Here is a 19767-nt window from a genome sequence, read left to right as displayed (position 1 = left end):
GAAAACTTGTTTCCCAACATAATAACAAAACAAAGTTTGCTAAAGATTGTACAGTGGAAATTTACTTTTAAAATACCTGCAAAAGACTATTTGAAAATCATCTTTACCCTAGTTGTTGAGTAGTAAACCCCTGATTGGGGGTTACAGGTGCCAATAGTTTTGGATCTTGCTTGGGGAACACCTCTTGGGAGTGTGCAATTTGAAGTCCTCTACTCTGGCCAAGGCTTGGTGGGGTGAGTGAGGGTGGGGGACTACCAAATATCAAGTGAGGGGCAGTAAGGGGTAGAAGCTGATGGATTAAAGACTTATTGCTGGATTGCCCCCACTTCATGGGGTATAGTTAATTCTGCCTGCTCTGTGTCAAGATCATGTTGCCCATGATCTTAAAGGCTTATTGATTGGCCTCTACCCAACCCCCAATCGCCAGCTTGATTTATTTAGTCCTGATTTATTCATTCTATCAGCTTCCAAGCCACCACTCACTCTCCCAGTTCAAAGCCTGTATAGGCTTCCTTGTTCTGAGTTCTCCAGCTGGGTCTTAGTACCGCCCTGTCAACTGACCTCCTGTCTCTTCCCAGGAGGTAGGGCAGACCTTGCAAACACAGCCCAGTGCTTCCAGATCTCCCCACCCCAGTTCCCCGGCTTTTCACTAAAGGGATGGTTTTCCCCCTCAAGCACAATTTTATTTTATTTTATTTTTTTTATTTTTTTTTTTTTAGAGTAAAAATAACCTTTATTGGGAACTTGGAATAAGATATAGAGCTTAAAACCTGGACACAAGTAGGCCTTTTCAAAACAGAGCAATCAAAATCTTTCATAGATGGAACTTTTTTTTTTTTTTTTCTTTTTTTTTTTTTTTTCTAATTTTCTTTTTTTTTTTTTTTAATTAAATCTTTATTGTTCAGATTATTACATTTGTTCCTCTTTTTTTTCCCCCCATAACTCCCCTCCTCCCAGTTCCCGCCCCACCCTCCGCCCTCACTCCCCACCCACTGTCCTCATCCATAGGTGCACGATTTTTGTCCAGTCTCTTCCCGCATCTCCCACACCCCTTTCCCCCCCAGGAATAGTCAGTCCATTCCCTTTCTATGTCCCTGATTCTATTATAATCACCAGTTCATTCTGCTCATCAGATTATTTATTCACTTGATTCTTAGATTCACTTGTTGATAGATGCATATTTGTTGTTCATAATTTGTATCTTTACCTTTTTCTTCCTCTTCCTCTTCTTAAAGGATACCTTTCAGCATTTCATATAATCCTGGTTTGGTGGTGATGAACTCCTTTAGCTTTTCCTTATCTGTGAAGCTCCTTATCTGACCTTCAATTCTGAATGATAGCTTTGCTGGATAAAGTAATCTTGGTTGTAGGTCCTTGCTATTCATCACTTTGAATATTTCTTGCCACTCCCTTCTGGCCTGCAAAGTTTCTGTTGAGAAATCAGCTGACAGTCGTATGGGTATTCCCTTGTAGGTAACTGAGTTTCTTTCTCTTGCTGTTTTTAAGATTCTCTCTTTATCTTTTGCTCTTGGCATTTTAATTATGATGTGTCTTGGTGTGGTCCTCTTTGGATTCCTTTTGTTTGGGGTTCTCCGTGCTTCTTGGACCTGTAAGTCCATTTCTTTCACCAGGTGGGGGAAGTTTTCTGTCATTATTTCTTCAAATAGGTTTTCAATATCTTGCTCTCTCTCATCTTCTGGCACCCCTATAATTCTGATGTTGGTACGCTTGAAGCTGTCCCAGAGGCTCCTTACACTATCCTCGCATTTTTGGATTCTTTTTTCATTTTGCTTTTCCGGTTGGGTGTTTTTTGCTTCCTCGCATTTCAAATCATTGACTTGATTCTTGCGCTCCTCTGGTCTGCTGTCGGGAGTCTGTATAATATTCGTTATTTCAGTCCGTGTATGCTTAATTTCTAGTTGGTTCCCCAATATAAGATCGAGGGTCTTATTAGTTTTCTTGTAGATCTCATTAAGTTTATCGGCGGCTTCTAAACAGTTCTTGAGAGACCTTAAAAGTGTGGTTCTGAACTCTATATCTTCCATTGACAATTTTGTCCTGTTTCTTTGTCTCCGCATTTTGTTATGCTTCCTTGGTGCACCCCCTAGTGGTCTTTGTTCGCAGTCTTATAGTTAAATCTTGATTGTTGTAGCTAATTCCAGGGAGGGTTTGACCTCCAGGCCAAGTGGCTATGAGAATCAGCTGTGTCAGCAGTGAGAGAACTTCTGTCCTCTAGGGAGGTGCTAATCTGGCGTTTGCCTGAGGCTATCCGGCAAATGCCTCTGTGCAGGGCTTGGGCGGGGCGGGTCGCACAGGATCAGCAGGGTGGGCTGGAGAGAGCAGTTATGGCGGCTCTCAGTCCCGTCCCCAGGGGCTCTGCCTCTCCGAGTCCCAGCACCCGCTGCAAAGCTCGGAGAGAAAGCTGCACTCGCTCTGACCGAAGCCAGACAGTCCCGCTTCTCCCGTTTGAGTCTGGGTCCCTAAAGACTCGCCCGGATCTGGAGCTCAGAGTCTGCGACTCCCTCCCGATTGAAAACGCCAACCGCGCCCTCCGCACCTCCGAATTTGACTTCAGCACTGCGCCTCCTCTGAGTGTCCGTATGCGTTTCTCTTTCCTCCTAGTTGTAGGACTTCCACTCAGCCAGCGTTCCTGTGGTTCTGGGTGATGTCCCTTCCGTTTTTTAGTTTCACTTTTGAAGTAGTTGTTCAAGGCAGCAAACTCCTGCGTTAACCTATGCCGCCATCTTGGTTCTCCTCCTCAAGCACAATTTTAGACCTGCTGTTCTAACTTGGACATTAAAGGCTTTTTATTAATGAGCAGCTGTTCACAGTTGAATACAGATCATAAAGTCACATTCATTTCATGATCAAGCAAAACAAAGCCTTGCAGCTCATCGAGTCACAGTCTTGAACAGATACATTTGAAAACAAAGGATTATCTGATGATGATTTTAATGGCTTGTTTTATTGATCTTTTTAGTCTAGAGAATTTTTCTTTCTTTCAATATAATGCATTTTAATATTCTGGAAAATTATGATTTATTTTTTAATATCACCATTTAATAAGGTCAATTGCTTAATCGGAAAATAAAGTCTGAAAAAACATTTTTATTTCTTTTCTACTAAAAGGAAAATTAACTTCTGTGAAGCATTCAAATAAATATTTTTCATCCTAATATTACTACCACATATGTTCAATTAGTAGTAATTTTTATTGCTAAATACAGGAACAATTAAGAGTTAACCAATTCCCTTCAGAAGAGGCCTGAATAGGAATGAATGAATGTAATGGATTGTCTTTTACTAGAAGTGAGTTCAAGTGAAAAGAGGGGGTAAACCATTCACATCTGTGTTCCGGTAGTGAAGTTCAGCAATGTCATTACCTCTTGGCTAATGTCCGCATTGTTGTTGGAGCGCTAATATAGTTCAGCTATAGTACGAGTTAGGTGGACAATCTGAGCAGGTCTGGCCACCTGAGGCCATTTATTATTCCTAAGGATAAATGTGTTGAGATGCATACAATCAATATAAAACAATCATTTATAAAATGATCTATCTTGTATGTGAGCTGGAAACTTAAAAATAAAATAAAACAACACAGACCAACAATGGAAGCCTAATCCATTCAACTACAGTATGGTAGACATTGTGGCTTTTGCCTTAAACAAACCTGAGTCTGTTTTCTCATCTGCAACATTTGGTTAATAATTCTAGTCTTGTGGATTTATTTTTACAAATAAGTGGCATAATATATGTGGAAATGTAGTGGAAACAAAGCAATAACATTGATGAGAGCTTTCAGGCATATATGTTTATCATCTTCAAGTCCAGTAGAATCTAATTTTAGCTACAACAAGAAAAACAGAGGTGAATATTTCTCATCAGCAACCAGAAATAGACATGTTTGTTAGTAACATATTAAAAAAGGGAAAAGAGGAGGGAACACTAAACTTTGAAGCTATGATCTGAGTACATTTCCCCAACCCTTTGCCCCTTTGCCTGAAAGATAAGAGGGGGAAAGCAGCTGTTAGAAGGAAAGCACCTGTACAGCCTACCCCTCCCGCTCCCTGCTTTTTCACTACTCATGGGATATTTTCCTCATCAACAGTGTGTGTTGCCAAGGTTCATCTGTTTTTTCTTCTCGGTGTCCATCATTTTAGCACACCAGCATTGTCATAATGATGTCCTAACGAGTATTTTATATTTTCCCCTTTCCCCTAAATCAGTTTGGTCCTTTGCTGTATGATTCATTTAAATATTTGTAAAACGCAAGACTTCTTCATGGTAAGGGTCCTGTTTAAAATAGAAATTTGCCATTGTCCATCAATTCAAATTCACGTGGGAGGATACTGGTCTTGATTGTTGTTTTAAACTCTTCATTCCGACCTGCTGCTCCTGGATCCCCCTCTGGCCACCTCTGGCCCTTTAACATATCAGACATATCAGCAGTTCTTGTTAAAGGTGTTTGTCTGTATATACTATACATTTTATACAGTGAAAATTAACTTGCCTCCTTGTCATGAAATATATCTTGCTGTTTTATTTGAAATTAAATCCTTTACAAGTGAAAATTAAATATAGAAATTCTCAGCATAAAAAACTTAATATGTTATATTCTCTCTTCCTAGGGAGAGCTTATATCTATAAGGAATCATCTGCCTAAATACATAAATTACTCTAAAGGAAAATACTCTTGCCATGTAGCCAGACACACTCATAAATAACTTGCCCCAAAGGAATTAATTTTCTGCTCATAGGCACTGAGCCCATTACCATAGTAACCATAACTAGTTGGTCTATTACTGGGTGTGGATTTTATAGTACATGTTATTTGAAATGTTAAGTCAGTAAATCAGGATAAAGTGCAATTTCTGTACTATTTTGGAAGGATGTCTTTATCTCAAAAACGTGGCAGAGGAAAAGTTTCATTATGCTGCCTACTCCTTTATTCATTTAAACAGTTTATTCTCACTTGCCATGGGCACAGTTTGTGCTAAGCATGTTAAGTTCCTTAACCTAAAGGAACTTCTCTAATAAACTCAGCTTGTCGTTGGTAAACAGAATTAATGGAAGAACAGCTTTTTCCATAAGGGGCTTTCTAATCTTAGAATCATCTGATCATAATAGAGTAGTGAATAGGGCCAGCAAGTATGGTGTCAAGAGATTGGCAGCTGGTCACACTGCCCACAAATATCCAAGTACTGGTTGCAACCCTATGGCAGGCCCCTTTTTGTCTTACACAGTGTGTCTGTAGCTACTCTCTGGGAAGATGAAGTTGGGGAACTACATCTTAATGTGTCTTTCACTGGAGATTAGGCATTTCTTGCAGCGAATGCCACCCTCAGGAAGCTGAAAATGCCCACTGATGAGCATGGAAGAAAAGTACGACCCTCCAACTATTTCAGAGAGGTTTCCCAAACCAAATATATAATGGATTCAAGTCAAGGATTAAGTATTTCTGTTTTGGTGATACAGGTAATAAATTCAAAGATGTCTGTGGTATTTTAAACTCTTTCCTTGCCTTGGCAATGTCCCTGCCCACCTCCCCCTGTAGGAAGGATTCCCTTTCAAATTTAGCCACCTTGGGCACATGATGAAACTGGGAGACATCTCAGTTGGGATTAGGATCTTTGCCAAATAATAGTGAAACTGTGAAAGAATAAGGGCTGGGATAATGCATTTCATTGTCAGAGACCTTTTCAGCTGAGCTCCCAACCCTGTCCCTGCAAGGGCTGGCCTTTGTCCTCCAGATGCAACGAGGCATCTTGCTCCATGCCAAAAGGAAAACAGGAAAAGATGAAGAAGGGGGACAGGGTGAGTAATATCCACCTTTTAAGGAAAATTCCTAGAATATGCCACAAGGTCATCTCTGTATTTTTTATAACTCACTGTACAGAAGTTAGCCACTCCTCATTGCAAGGGAAGCTGGGAAATAGTCTTTGTCCTAGGTGGCCCTGCACGCAGCCAAAGATTCTAATAATTAACACTCTCATAGTGTTTATTACATACTAGGTACTGCTCTGCTGCAATAACAAGTCTAATGGTTTATTGGGCCAATGATTGACAGATATGGGCAACATTGTGGTCATAAAAATGATAGGAGTGGCTACCATTTACGGAGAGCTTGCCATCTGTTAGCTACTGTGTTAGGTGCTATATACATGCTATCAGTCCTCAAATACCACACTGCATGGTAGATATTTTCCACATTTTATAGGTAAAGAAACTGAGAACGAAAGAGACCAAGAACTTGCCTGAGGGCATAGAGGTGGTAAAGTAAACTTAAAATTTGAACAGGAATTTGATATAAATATGTTTTCCTAAGAGCTCTTTTCACAATGGAACATTTTCCCATGTTTGAGGAAAAGTGGGGGGCAATTAAATGTTGGAGCTTGGGCTGTGGGGTTAGATTGAATGGGTTTGAATCCCAGTTTACCATTAGAAGTTCTGTAGACTGGGGGGCATTTTACTTAATCTTTTCATATTTAAGTCTCCTCCTCTGGAAAAGGTGGTAATAACTTCATTGTCCCTTATTCTTCTCTTTTACAGCAAACATTCGTCTGTCGCTCAGGGTCTGCTGGTCAGCCCTGGCACAGATCCTGGATAGAACAGTACTTTTATGATTTATTCAACAGCTAAAAAGCCACTTCACACATTAAAATGTATTTTAAAAAATTTGAACATGACAGCCAGTTTATGAATGAAGGCAATGTGAAGCCATATTGCCTTTGGATTCTTAACAATTCAGGCATTTAAAAAAGTAGCAGTTAAAGTTGTAACTTGCCTGGCATAAAATATTGTAGGTGTATACTATCTCTAGAAAATTTTATAAAAGCCGACAGCCAGAAACCTAAAGAAGTTAAATCAGAAACATTTTAATACTGTGGCTAAAAAGCAAAAGTTTTAGATATTTCTTTTTCTCTCCAATGACTTGTATTAGAAAACTTCTTTATTAAAAAAGCCATGGAAAATTTTAGACAAGAAATTACGAGTGGACTGAATTAAACTTGAGTAAGGAAAGACTACAGATGGTGTCCAATTCTGTGGCTTTCTCAATGCTCTGAAGGGAAGATTTTTGCATCTCTTCCAGAACCCGATGTAGGAATTTGTTCCGTAGATGCTATAATTGTGGTTTGTGGAATTTAGTTTTCTAACAGAAAGGAAGTATCAAGGAATGGAAGGTAAACTGGATTTGCATTTTTAAAAACCTGATTTTTAAGACTTTCCCATCACAGAATGGGGGGAGGGGTTGTTTGGTCTCTCCTCCTCCTCCCCATTGTATTAGTAGAGGTTTCTCCCCCTCCAAGGTTGGAAGAGAGGGAAGCATGGAAGCCCTCAGTTAACCGGTGGTGTGGACTAGGCAAGGATCAGTGATCTCTGGGCATGAAGGGACTTTCATGTGTTCTTAGCATCTCATTGTCAGAGACCTCTTACCTGCAGTTTCTTTAAAACTGACACTATTTCTATTCCAGCTGTTTGCTTGAACTTTACCTGTAGTAGCGAGGCATTCCCTTGTCCTCTGGCAGTTTCCTTTTCCTGCAGTCTTCTTCCCTTCCAGGCAGCCCTCCTGGAAAAGACCTGACTTCCTGTGCTAGCAGACTCTCTCTCCCACTCCTCCTCACAGTCTCTGTCACAAACACATACACACACAGAGCCCTCATCGGGGTCCAGGGACACACGTGCACATTCTTTGCTCAACAAACTTACTTCCTAAATTGCAGCTTCAGCCATCTTCTCTCTGATTAGTCAGTTATGATGCTGACACCAATCCACTGTGTTCCCCAAAACCTCAGGGAACCCCCTATTAAGCTTTTCTTGGGGCCTAACTTAAGTCCTTTTCTCTTGACTTGGCATCCGGAGCCAGAATCTTCACTCCCTCCTAGTATAGTCATCACAAAGAATTGCTCTTCAAAAATCTCCCTCTGAACTTCTACTCTTTTAGGCCACTTTCTTAAAAAGTTTTACATCTTAGTTTGGTGCCTCCCTTTATAATTTGCTATAGCCCAAACTCCTGTTTTGACATCTGGTCGAAACTGCATCCCTGGGACATACAGAATAAACCCGAGCCCCTCTGACAACATGGCACAGAAGACTGCTGCCCTTCCCTTCCTGCTTTTCCTCATGTCCTATTTAGTGCTCGGTAGCATCAGACCACTTGTTGATGTGCCCACGATCCATGCTTCGTCCCTTAAACATCAAAATAACATCTACTAGTGCCAGACACGGTAGCAGGAAGGAACGCTGAGCAAGGGAGAGCTCCTGCCTTAAAGGTACTCGCTATCAAGTGGTGTTTCAGCCCTTGTTCTTGCCACCACACCTTCCCGTGCCCACTCTTCCTTGGCTGATCGCATGCTTTATTCATATACCATCTTCTGGAAGCTGTCCCCCATCCATCTCGCCCCAGCCAAGTGCCCCTCTAGCACCCTCAGTTCTCTCTCTCTCACCATGTTGTATCAATATTACCTTTTTTCAACTACTGTTTCCCGAACTCCCTGTGAACTCTTAGAAGGCAGAGATGGCATCTTATTCCTTGTAGTCTTCTCCTGACAGTGCCTGGAATCTAGCTGATGCTAGATATTTATTTGACTGAGTGAAATGCCAAATTTATCCAAAGATATTTAGGTTTACCTCCTGATAAGTGTTTATATTTTTTCTGTTAAGCAAGATTAACTGTGACCTGGGGCAAATATTCTAGGAAATGTATACAGAAGAAAAAGGTCTGGGCTTCCTTGAATTCCCTCGGCTGTTCCTCATGCTTGCTGAGTGTCTCTTGTTGGAAGGCAACTTTTGTGAGTACCAATTCCACTAGCTCTGAACATGGCTTCAGTGCTTTCATTGGGAGTTCTTCCTCCAAAATAAGCATTCCATTTAAAATTTTCTGAGTAAAGGGTACCAATTTTTCTGGTATGAGAGCTTTTGGTTGACTTAGCTACATTAATTTGTGGCTTTTTGGCATGATCTCATTTTATCCTCTTGAAATAAGTGTCTCTTCTGGTGTAGCTTGGGCTTGAAGAAGGTCACACACACTCTTAGGAGTGGCATTTTTGACTGGAAAGGAGGAGTCACCAGAGAAGGAGTTTGGACTTACTAGTATCCCAAAAGCTTGTTCCATGGATACCAAGAAAACTCCTCTTAGAATACTGGCCAGCAGTTGGCAGGCCCCAAAATTCAGAACGATCTAGAATTCCTGGAATTACTATGGATCTGAAAAACAGCAACTTAGTCTGTAAAAGATCTAAAACAGTCTCATTTCCCCCAAGTTCTTAGAAATTAGAATGGCTTAGATCGTTGGAATAAGAGCCTCATGGATGGACAGAGAAAATCAGATCCCTCAGTGTGAGTAAAAATTCAAAGTACTTCTAGTCAGATCTACAGATGTTAAATCAAAATTAGACAAGCTCCTTCAACTATGTAAAGGATTCTATGATTTGTAGGGATATCTGGCAGCAAGGTGGCATTTCTGCTTCTAAATAAAAGATTTCTGAAAATTAAAAAAAAATTAAATCAGTACATACACATATAAGGAATCAAAAGAAATTTATATTTTGAAGAAATTTGATTTTTTTGATTAAAGTTAATACATTTTATATATTATAAAAATATTTTAGCATATTTTTTAGACTTTCTTGTTGGGCAACAAAATAGATCAGGAAAAAAAAAGTAGTTCTTATATTTTTGTTTTCAGCCTGTTCTTCAGAATAGCACTTCAGTTGTTTCCTGAAAAGTAAAAACATACAAATACATATTTTAAAAGTAGTAGTAACATAGAGTATGATTCAAAATGTTTTTAAATTTTAACTTGTCTAACTAGTATAGTTAATAGGGCAAAAGTAGTAGGTGAAAATTAGTATTTTAAAGTTTATCAATTTAATATTAGAATCAATAATGTATTCTTTTTGTGGAACAGTGAAAAGAGAGTAGTGGTGCTTATACACAGTATTTTTCACACTCCATTTTTGTCCTTTTATTTAATGGAACTTCATGACTCTTTTAAAAGTAAAATATTATTAATTTGGAATGCAAAGTTATATGTAAAAACCAGCATTTCATTTCATTAATGGTTGCTAACGTCGGAATGTATCCCCCTCAAATTCATTTGTGAAAACCTGCTGTGATGGTATTTGGAGGTGGAGTCTTTGGGAGGTGCTTAAGTCATGAGGGTGGAGCCCTCGTGATGAATGAGTTTGGTGCTCTAATAAAAGAGACGCCATGGAACCCTCTCACCCCTTCTGCCATGTAAGGATATAGCCAGAACAGACTTCCAGCCTTCAAAATTGTGAGAGATAAATTTCTGCTGTTTAGAAGCCACCCAGTCTGTGGTATTTTGTTATAGCACCTTGAATGGACCAAGACCAAGGGGTTTTAAATCATCTTATGTCTTCATTGAAGAATGATAGACTATTTAGTAACAAAGAAGAAGCTGTTGATTAACATTTTTATCTGGAAAAAAATCCTAAAAAAATGCCAGGAACAATATCATTTACTAATTGAGGTAGGATAGTAAGAAGCTAGGGAAAGAGTTGTATTCCTTCTGCATTAGCTGCTGGGCCAGTAGAATGTAAACATGAAGATGCTAGTGTTACTTTGTCAGGAGGGATGGTGGTGTTGGTGGAGGGCCTACCTGGGAGTGGATCTACTACCAAAGTGAATGCAGCCAAGAGATGGGAGAGACAGCTTCTGGAAGACATCATTTGAGTCCTTGGGTCTAACGGAGGCAGAAATTAGACTACTTCTGGACTTCTCAGTTAAGTGGGTTCACGTTACTGCCCAAGCCAATTCGAACTAAGCTCCCGCCCCTTGTAAGTGAAAACGAGTCCTGACATTACCTGCACTTCTCATTCCCCACATTTCTCTATGCCACCGTGTAAAGTGAGTAACATTTCCTGGAGGTTACTACTTTCTCGCTGGCTGAGACCATGTCTTCGAGTCCACAGTGATACCATGCACAAGGGTGGTGCGCTGTCTCTATTAGGTAACCATTTACTGGTAGCTCAGTATGTGGAGACATTCATGGCATAAAAAACGAACTGTGCTTACCTAGATTTATGTTCAAAGTCAAAACTGCAGCCATAAATATTTCCAAGAGCAACATTCTTCCCATCAGACAGCTAATCGCTGTCATCATTGTCTGGGCGGCGGTGCCCACAGTGGAGGCTCCGCTGCTGCTGCTGCTGCTACTGCTGCCGCTGCTGCTGCCACTGCTGATGCCACCGCCTCCGCCGCCACTGCTGCCGCCGCTAGAGACAGACTGCGCTGGGAGGCTGAAAGCCCTGGATTCCACCCGAGCAACATTATCCAGAATAAATTCAATCTTATAATTTTTCCCTAGGGGAAAAAAAAATCATCGTGGTGTTTGACTTCCTTTTATTGATTTTCATACACTTCCAATTGGGTTTTCATTGACTTGCAATAACGTATGATTCCTAACACCGTATTTTTGAAACTGAGTCAAATGAATTAGTGTATAAGTATAAACAAGTGTAGAGAGGGGCTCTGAGTTTGAGGAGTTCAATCTTCCCATCAGCTATGGGCAGGGGCTCTCTGGCGAGATTTCCTTTCTGTAGCATCCGTGCCTAGGAGAGAGTCTGTTTGAAATGAGGGACAATAGGGACTGGAGGTGAAAGTGCTGAACCTCTGCTTCATCCCTATGTACTGGACCGAAACTGGAGAAGCCTCAGCCTCACTTGGGGGAGGTGGGGATGAATGCTGGACTTTTAAGAGTTGAAAAAAATAGTACAAAAAATACCCATATGTCCTCCACTTAGTTCAACATTTTTTAAAACTGTTTCCCACATTTGCTTTAAGTCAGATGATACTTTTTGTTGCAAAACTGTGACCCTTTCCACTTACCCCAGGTACACAAGTTTGAAGAAACACTTGTTAAATCTTTTTAGAGAGTGAAACAGAAAAAAAATCATCCAAATGTTTTTTTAATCCACATGTTAAATCTTCCCACAGTTTTGAATATGATATCAGTATATTTTTCCTTAACATAATTTATTCTGGGACTACTGTTATCATTATTAAGTGGTTACCACACAGAACAGACTTTGCAATACTTACAGACCTTGAAGTTTTATTTCCTTTTTTTTCTATTTTTTTTCTAAAAATATCATTTCTGTTTTCACTCTTCCTTTCTTTTTTAGGGAGAGAATTTAATTAGCTCTTGACCACATTGTGTTTTCATAAACAACAACAATGTGCTCTATGGCCTTCAAGATGGTCGACCATTGCTCTATAGACTTCTATCACTGTTAAAATTCACGACAATAATGCATTTGTCTTTCCTTTTATTCACTTTGAAAAACAGAATTTTTGTGGCAGGTGTATTTTTTTCTTAATGATTTTTATATGTAAAGAAATTAAGTTTTTATTTTTTCTCCTGAAGAACTATGAGGAAACCTACACTAGCCTTGTGGAGAGGCTACTCCTTGTAGAACTGAAGAATCCAGACAAAAACCAGAATCAGGACCTTAGGGCTATAACTCCAATGAAGCAAACCCAGCAGAAGCTTCAGACATCGTGGAGCAGAGATGAGCCATCTTTGCCCAAATTCCTGACCCACACTATTGTGAGCAAATGAAAAGGCTGTGTTGTTTAAGCCGTCAAATTTTGGGCTGACCTGTTATGCAGTAATAGAAACTGAAATAAGCACTAAATATGATATAGGCTGCTAGGTCAACATGTTTCAAATATTATATTCATCAGTAAGACTATTTTTACCCAGGTTACTCAAAGATGGAGTCTCAGCTGATTACTCTCTTCTTCTTCTATCCTTTTCTCACCTACTGTTTACTTCCCTGTTTGCTGTGTTAGAAACCACAGCCCATACCCAGGGGGCCCTGCTTTGCTCTTTAGAACGCTGTAAGTAGAAGAGTGCATGCTGCCATGCTGTCCGACTACAGTCTGATCTGCAAGGGGATTTCCCGCAGTGCAGTAACTGTGGGCTCTACTGGAAAGAGTTACAGGAAAGATGCTTTGTTAATTTTCTCAGATGTGCTTTAAAATTGTTAATCTACAAACTGCCTAACTGACCTAAAGATAATGAAGAGATGAGTATACTTGACCTTCCTTACTGTCCACAACCAGGGAACTGAGGCCCTACACTCGGTGAAGAGAGAGAGAGAGAGAGAGAGAGAGAGAGAGAGAGAGAGAGAGAGAGAGAGAGAGAGAGAGAGATTAGGAGCAGCAGCTCTTTCTCTATAGCAGGTCAGATAGACACTCCAAGGGAGGCTTTGAACTCTGAAAGACAATTTACTGTATAAAAGGAGAGTGCTATTTTGTTATCATGACAAAATGCCCAAACCTAGATCATTGCTTCAGCGCTCCAGTGACCTGGTTACTTTGGAGCATTGCTATTTGGAAGTGGTACTTTGAAGACTTTGGTCCCTAGGTCAGGTCTTTGCCACTGGCCACTTCTTGAGTCCACCTTCCTGGGGTGGTGGACAACCTGCTCTGCAGGCAGAGCTCTTGCAGGTGCCTCATTTCCCAGTCCTACTACCATTTAGGCTGACTGTTCAAGAATTTGGCTCTGCCCTTAACCAGCAAGCATATGGGATACTCAGGGTCCTTGTCCAAGAGCACAATGTTAGCACATTGCCATTTGATCCTCATCAAACACAAGGTTGAGATATTGCTGCCTAGTAGGCAGACCGGATTGTCTAGTGTAGGTCATTATCAAAGCACAGGAAACAAAAACTAAGGAAAAGATTCTTCTGGAATGATTTTAGTTGTTGATATTTAGTGATTATGAAAAACAGCAGATGACTATTAGAATTATTTTACTTATTGTACTCTTTATTTTTACTTTTATTCTGCGTGTGTGTGTGTGTGTGTGTGTGTGTGTGTGTAATTTTGAAATAACAGTGGTAAGAGTGCTTTTCAGAAGTTAGGCTATAAAGTTCTTAAAAGGAAACTGCAGCGGGAAGGCCGGGGAGGGTTGGGGGGCAGGAGGGAGGGGGGTAAGAGATCAACCAAAGGATGTGTATGCATGCATATAAGCATAACCAATGGACATAAGACACTGGGGGACAGGGGAGGCTAGGGGACTGTCTAGGGCGGGGGGATAAAATGGACACATATGTAATACCCTTTGTAATACTTTAAGCAATAAATAAAAAAAAAACAAATCATAAAATAAAAAATAAATAAATTAAAAAAATAAAGTTCTTAAAAGGGTCCCAGATTGAGGTAAACAGATTAATGGAGGTCTGTCTCAAGTATAAGCAGTTTATCCATTTCATTGTTTTAGGTACTTTATAATCTATCACCAATAGGATCTGTTTTTGGACATACCATTTTGGCCTCAGAAGAAAGGCTTTTACTAACTGGAGCTACACCATCAACTCAAACAGAGATAATATAAGAAACATCCCTGTGGAAGTTATGACTGTATTTACTGTAACAATGTTGAAGATATCACTTAGTAAAGATTCATTGGATATGCTTTATTAGAACCTTTATTCTGATCTCAAAGCAACTCCTGCACAAGGTATTAAAATTATGTGATCCTATCTTATCATTTAATTTGAAAATCTGTTAATTGCTTATATTATAAATGTAATAATACATATTTAGTGAAAATTATAAAAATGTGCAAATGGATAAAAATATGAATCATGAGATAATTTTGATGCATATCCTCAAATTGCCAGTTTAAATTTCTTCCATTGCTTATTTTAATTTCTAGTTTGTTTTGCATATTAAATATATTTTTGTAAGCTAGACTAAATGTTTTATGAAAAGTCAGAGTATGGGGTTCTGATTTCTATAATTTATTCAACAGCATATTATAGAATGCTTTGTTCAATTATAATATACTAGAGGCCGGTGCACGAAATTCGTGCATGGGTGCAGTCTCTAGGCCTGGCCAGCGATCGAAGTGTGAATGTCTGGCATGGAAGGACATGCCCCAGGTGACCTCTTGGCCCCTATGTGTGCTACCCTCCACCTGAGTCATCAGGCTCCCACCCGGCTCCCTCAGCACCTGGGAGCTGGATGGTGGCCCCACCCCCCGCCACTGCTGCAGGTCGCCATCTGTGGGACGATCAGCAGGGCAATCTGGTCCCACTCGCACCCGCCTTAGCCTGGCACCACCTGCTCACCTGCTCCACCATCCCACTGCAATCCTGCTCTCATCTAGGCCTATTGGGGCCGGCAGCGCCTCCACTGCCGCCCACTGCCAGCATCACTTCGCCAACGCCTGCCATGTTCTGTGCCCCCCGGTGGTCAGCACACATCATAGTGAGCAGTCAAACTCCAGGTTGAACTCCCGGTAGAGGGGACAATTTGCATATTAGGCTTTTATTATATAGAATGTGAGGATTCAAAATAGTACGCTCACCTGTTCTAAGAAGAGTAAGGTCCGTGTAGTTGGCCCAACAGCTGCTAAATGGAATTGTTGTATTTCCACCAAGACCGCTGATTTGGTTATTGTTGGAGTCCTTTAGTATGGCCTTCAAAGTCAATGAAGTAATCCCAACTGATACACAATTACCCTACAGAAAAAAAAAACCTAAATGTAGAGAATTCTAATTGCCCTGTCCCATGCTTTTTACAAAAAGATATGTGAAACTTTATCTTTAAAAATGCCTCATTACAAATTTAAAATCAGTAGAACTATTTTCTTCTACACAAAGAATTCACAAATATGGGCACTGGAGCAAATTCATGGAAAAGAAATATTTTTAAAATAGTACTAGACAATGTCCATACATATCAGTCTGATAGTGCAATCCTCAGGCAGGCAGAGTACCAGGATTAGTGAAGTTGGCTCACCCTCCCAAATTTATAGCTTAATTCTTCCACCTAAATGAAGCTTTGAGTTATAACTTACGTCGGGATCTACTGCCTTTACTGACGGCTGCTGAGAAAGAGGCTGTCCCAGCTGCGCTGCCACTGGTTGACTGGTCACTGAGAGCGAGGACACAGCGGCCACATGATGAACAAGAAATGCAAACCTTTCCACTGGTTGGGCTGTCACCTGCGAATGGTCACGAGTGATGGAGTGGTTTTCACACGATAAACTGCATTCAGTAGCAAAATCATCTTAACCAAGCTAAGTATAATATTCATTTTTATTTTAAAATGTTAATATGTGCAAATATTATTATAATATCTCCTCTAGATCAAATTCATGAAGCATTGTTGTAAATATTCAAGGCAAAGCACATTTTATTCCAATAAATAATTTTTTAGAAGACAGGCTCCTTTTTAACCTACTTTATCATTTTAGTGATACCATATAAAATATCCAATAATAAATTAGACATGCCCTCTAAATTAGTCTTGAAATAGAAAAAAAAATTGAAATAAGAAATTAGCAACAATGTTTTAAGTAGCTAAAATGCATTTTTCTAGTTGTGTTTTCTTACCTTAATCCATTCAGAATCACTTGAGCTAGGAATGGGGTTGATAATCGACATGGAAGAGACATTAAATCCAAGGGTACTACTGGTTTTTCCTAAAATTACAGCTTGTCCAAGAGAAGCAGCAACTTCTTGGAGTTCAGATAATTGCATCTGACCTACGAGGAAACAGTGTTATGACACAAGGATTATAAGGAAGTGGAATTGTAAGAACACATGACAGTTTTTCACTTAAGTCTTTGTTTGTGCTGCTCCATTCACATTATAGAATTCTATAGCTTCCTAACTGTACATAAGCTTAACATGACAGTCATATTAACGAAGGTAGGAAACTGAAAAGCTCAGTAGAGTATATTTTAAAGCTGGAATTAAAGAAAAAACAAAGGTAGATAAAATAGATATAAGAAAAATGAATAAAATCATAATGGGAACATGTGTCTCAATTTTTTATTTTCCCATGTCATTCTTCATGCCTGTCTTTCATCACTTACCATTTTTTAAAAAAAGAGTGTCATTTTGGAATGAAAGAATAAAATCCATAGAATGTATATTAATAGGTTGCTACATTTATTAAATTACTAACAAAGGGTTACTTTTTCTGGATATTGATGATTTTCAAGGTTAATTTGAACTCTGGGTAGTTACTATACTCTTTTTCTAGCTTGGCAGGGCCTCTTAAATCGACTTGTCTCCATAACGCTCCTTGTGAAGTGGCACCTCTATCCGTTGTATTTCTTTAGTCAGGAACATTTGCTTCTTCTACTTCACCCGTCACCTCTCCTTCACACCATCTCATCAGTTACCAATTTCTAAATCTCTCTGTCCCACTGTCAGCATCCCAGTGAAAGCCATCATCAGTGGACTCACTAGAAGAGCTTTAAACTGGCTTTCTTGTATCTATTCTCTCCCCCTTCCACTCCATTCTATACACTCCACTGTATTTGATCTTTTAAAAAACAACTGTCACGGAGATAACGTTTTGGTGTACTGTGGGCCTCGACAACCCCTTGTTCCTAGACATCCAGCATCTTCCATATCCAGAGTCCTGCCTGGAGGATTCTGACCACTGAGTTTCCTCCATTAAGACTCGGGAAGGAGGCCATGTCCTAGGCCAGCAGGTTTACATTTGAAAATCACAGTCTTAGGGAATTTTAGTTCCTGTCAATTTAGAAGGTCTCTTGTGGTTGACTCAGACTCTTCTGGACAAATGCTCAGGCTATAGATTCCCCCCTTCCCCTCACTTCCTCTGTGTATTCTTCTCCAAGACAGCCTCCCAGGCAGGCGGGTTCATGTGACCTAACGGTAGCAGTATGAGGGTGCTTCATGCCCATACACTACTATTGCCACCTGCCCTTCCTCTCTGTAAAAAAATCAATAAAATATATTTTTTTAAAAAAGAAAATACATCATAGTTTCTTTGGATATTTGAGTGGCTAGTATGCTAAATATTGGACCCCAATACATGTAAGGGCTAACCAGGATTTCTAAGAGTCGGTGAACAATCTGTATATGAACCATGGACCCACTACCACTCCTGGGTTAAATTAACAGACTCTCTTGGGTCCAAAGCTATGAGCCTGTCAACACAGGGATTATAGGGTTTTTGAAAGGAAGTAATCCTATGACAGGGCAGAGAACATCATGAGAGAACTGGTTATAATTCAAGCCTGTGCTTCCGGTTTTCTTCAACAAAGAGAGTTGATGAGCATCTTCCTCTACTCATGCAAGCCTTTCCACAGGCTTATCCCCACAAGGGAAGAACCTCTTGCCCGCCTAACTGGTGGAATTCCAGAATGGCAATGGCTCATGTAGAGTCAAAACAAACCTGCTGGGGAAATGAGTGATGACCCCTAGTGGCAGAAGGTGAGATCTTCACCCACTACACAGGTTTACCCATAAAACAATAGCATGGTTGGGAATTAGCTCCTGGGGATTAGCAGCAGGAGGCCAGGAAGGTTCAGTAGCCTCTAGAGAGGCTTGTGCAGAGCAGAGAAGACCATCTTGTAGCAAAAACTGTTAAGTCCAGAGGGCAGCGTGAGGGCCTGAGGTCATGAAGGCCCCCTTGGGATTCAGATGCCAACTTTAACAGACTGAACAGATGGAGAGGAGGAACACCTGAAGACAGAACATGTACCCACCCAGATACCCAAAAGGAGTCACTCTAAGGAAATAATTTAAAGCAGCAAAGACACCTGTTACGGGACAGTTGAGCTTATTTTTATCTGATACCTAGAAAATGAGGGTCTGGAGAGTGAGGGACGGCCAAAGGGGTGATGGCTGGTGAGGAACAGAGAAAGGGCTGATGGTTGGTGAGGCTGATTAGAGTAGCATAGGAATAAAGATAGAACATATGCTTGCATATTTGCACTTGTTGGGTCAATCTGTGACTTTGCTATGGAAATCTATTTCACCACTCTACTAATCTTTCCTTAGGAGAACATACTCACAGTCCTTCTTCAGCTTGTGAACAGGAGAGCTCCTTTTGGGTTCCCACTATCTCGCACCTACTGCTCAACCTCATCTCCAGCAGCTCGCCTTTCCTGCCTCCTTCCACTGCAGACCTATTGGACCTTCCCAATTCTTCTAAAGCATCAAACTCTCAGCAACTACTTCTCAGCCTTGAACATTCCCACCCCCCTATTTTCATGTTTAATCTCTCAGCTATAAGGCCACTTCTTTAGGTCACTTCTCAGATCTTTTATATTAGGTGAAATCCTTTGGTTGAATTTGTTAATTGCTACAATAATAAAATAGAGGCTCAAATTCCTTCATCATTCCAAAATAGGTTGGGATTACAGGAGTAGGGCAGGAAAAGGGGTCTCTAAGGCCCTCACAGGGTTCAGGATGTAGGGTTGGTGGGATTTCCTGAGGTCATGCTTACCAGGCCTTGATAAGGTTACTTGTGGGTGTGGATTTGGTAACTGCATTGCTCTATCTCAAAGGTCAACTACTCGTACCTGCAGTGTCATTGGTTATGAACTGAGGGGGCGGATCTCCAATCTCCAGTTGAACCGTGAGTCCCATGGATCTCTTCTTGCGCACACTGTCCCCTCCTATTACTTTGCTGATACGGATTTTGTCACTTGGTATCTTTAGGAACAAGGCAAGATTTCTAACTAGATTATGAGAGCTATAAAAGTCCTCTTCTGTTACAGCAGGTATTTGGAAAGAAACAAATATGACTGCGGTGGTGTGGATTTCAACAGGCATGGTTCCTTTAACCAAAAGGTAAAGCATCTGGTAGGTTCTATCAAAGTAGTTTTCACCAAGGACAGTGGAATTCAGGTTAGGAAGGAATTGCTCTATGAAGGAAAAAAGTCAAAACAGCATGGTTATGCATATTCATATGATCACAATTACCATGTAATATTTAATATTTGTTTAAATTTATGAAATTCCA

General features: G+C 40.3%; 1 protein-coding gene across 12 annotated transcripts in view; it reads right to left on the bottom strand.

The window, feature by feature from the left end:
• Nucleotides 1–9613: 9613 nt before the first annotated feature.
• The window catches only part of PKHD1L1 (PKHD1 like 1), a 131711-nt gene continuing 121557 nt past the window's right edge, over nt 9614–19767 (bottom strand). For all 12 annotated transcript variants that reach the window (XM_036338079.1, XM_036338080.1, XM_036338087.1 and 9 more), the window contains 6 exons: nt 19325–19669; nt 16374–16525; nt 15836–15982; nt 15344–15497; nt 11038–11325; nt 9614–9717 (listed from right to left, as the gene is read on the bottom strand). In XM_036338079.1, the coding sequence (XP_036193972.1) occupies nt 9707–9717; nt 11038–11325; nt 15344–15497; nt 15836–15982; nt 16374–16525; nt 19325–19669 (1097 nt within the window). In that variant the 3' untranslated portion in view covers nt 9614–9706. The remainder of the gene's footprint in view (nt 9718–11037; nt 11326–15343; nt 15498–15835; nt 15983–16373; nt 16526–19324; nt 19670–19767) is intronic.

Source organism: Myotis myotis, unplaced genomic scaffold (genome assembly GCF_014108235.1).
Source record: "Myotis myotis isolate mMyoMyo1 unplaced genomic scaffold, mMyoMyo1.p scaffold_m19_p_16, whole genome shotgun sequence".
NCBI lineage: Eukaryota > Metazoa > Chordata > Mammalia > Chiroptera > Vespertilionidae > Myotis > Myotis myotis.
This window is presented reverse-complemented; position numbering and strand designations above follow the sequence as displayed.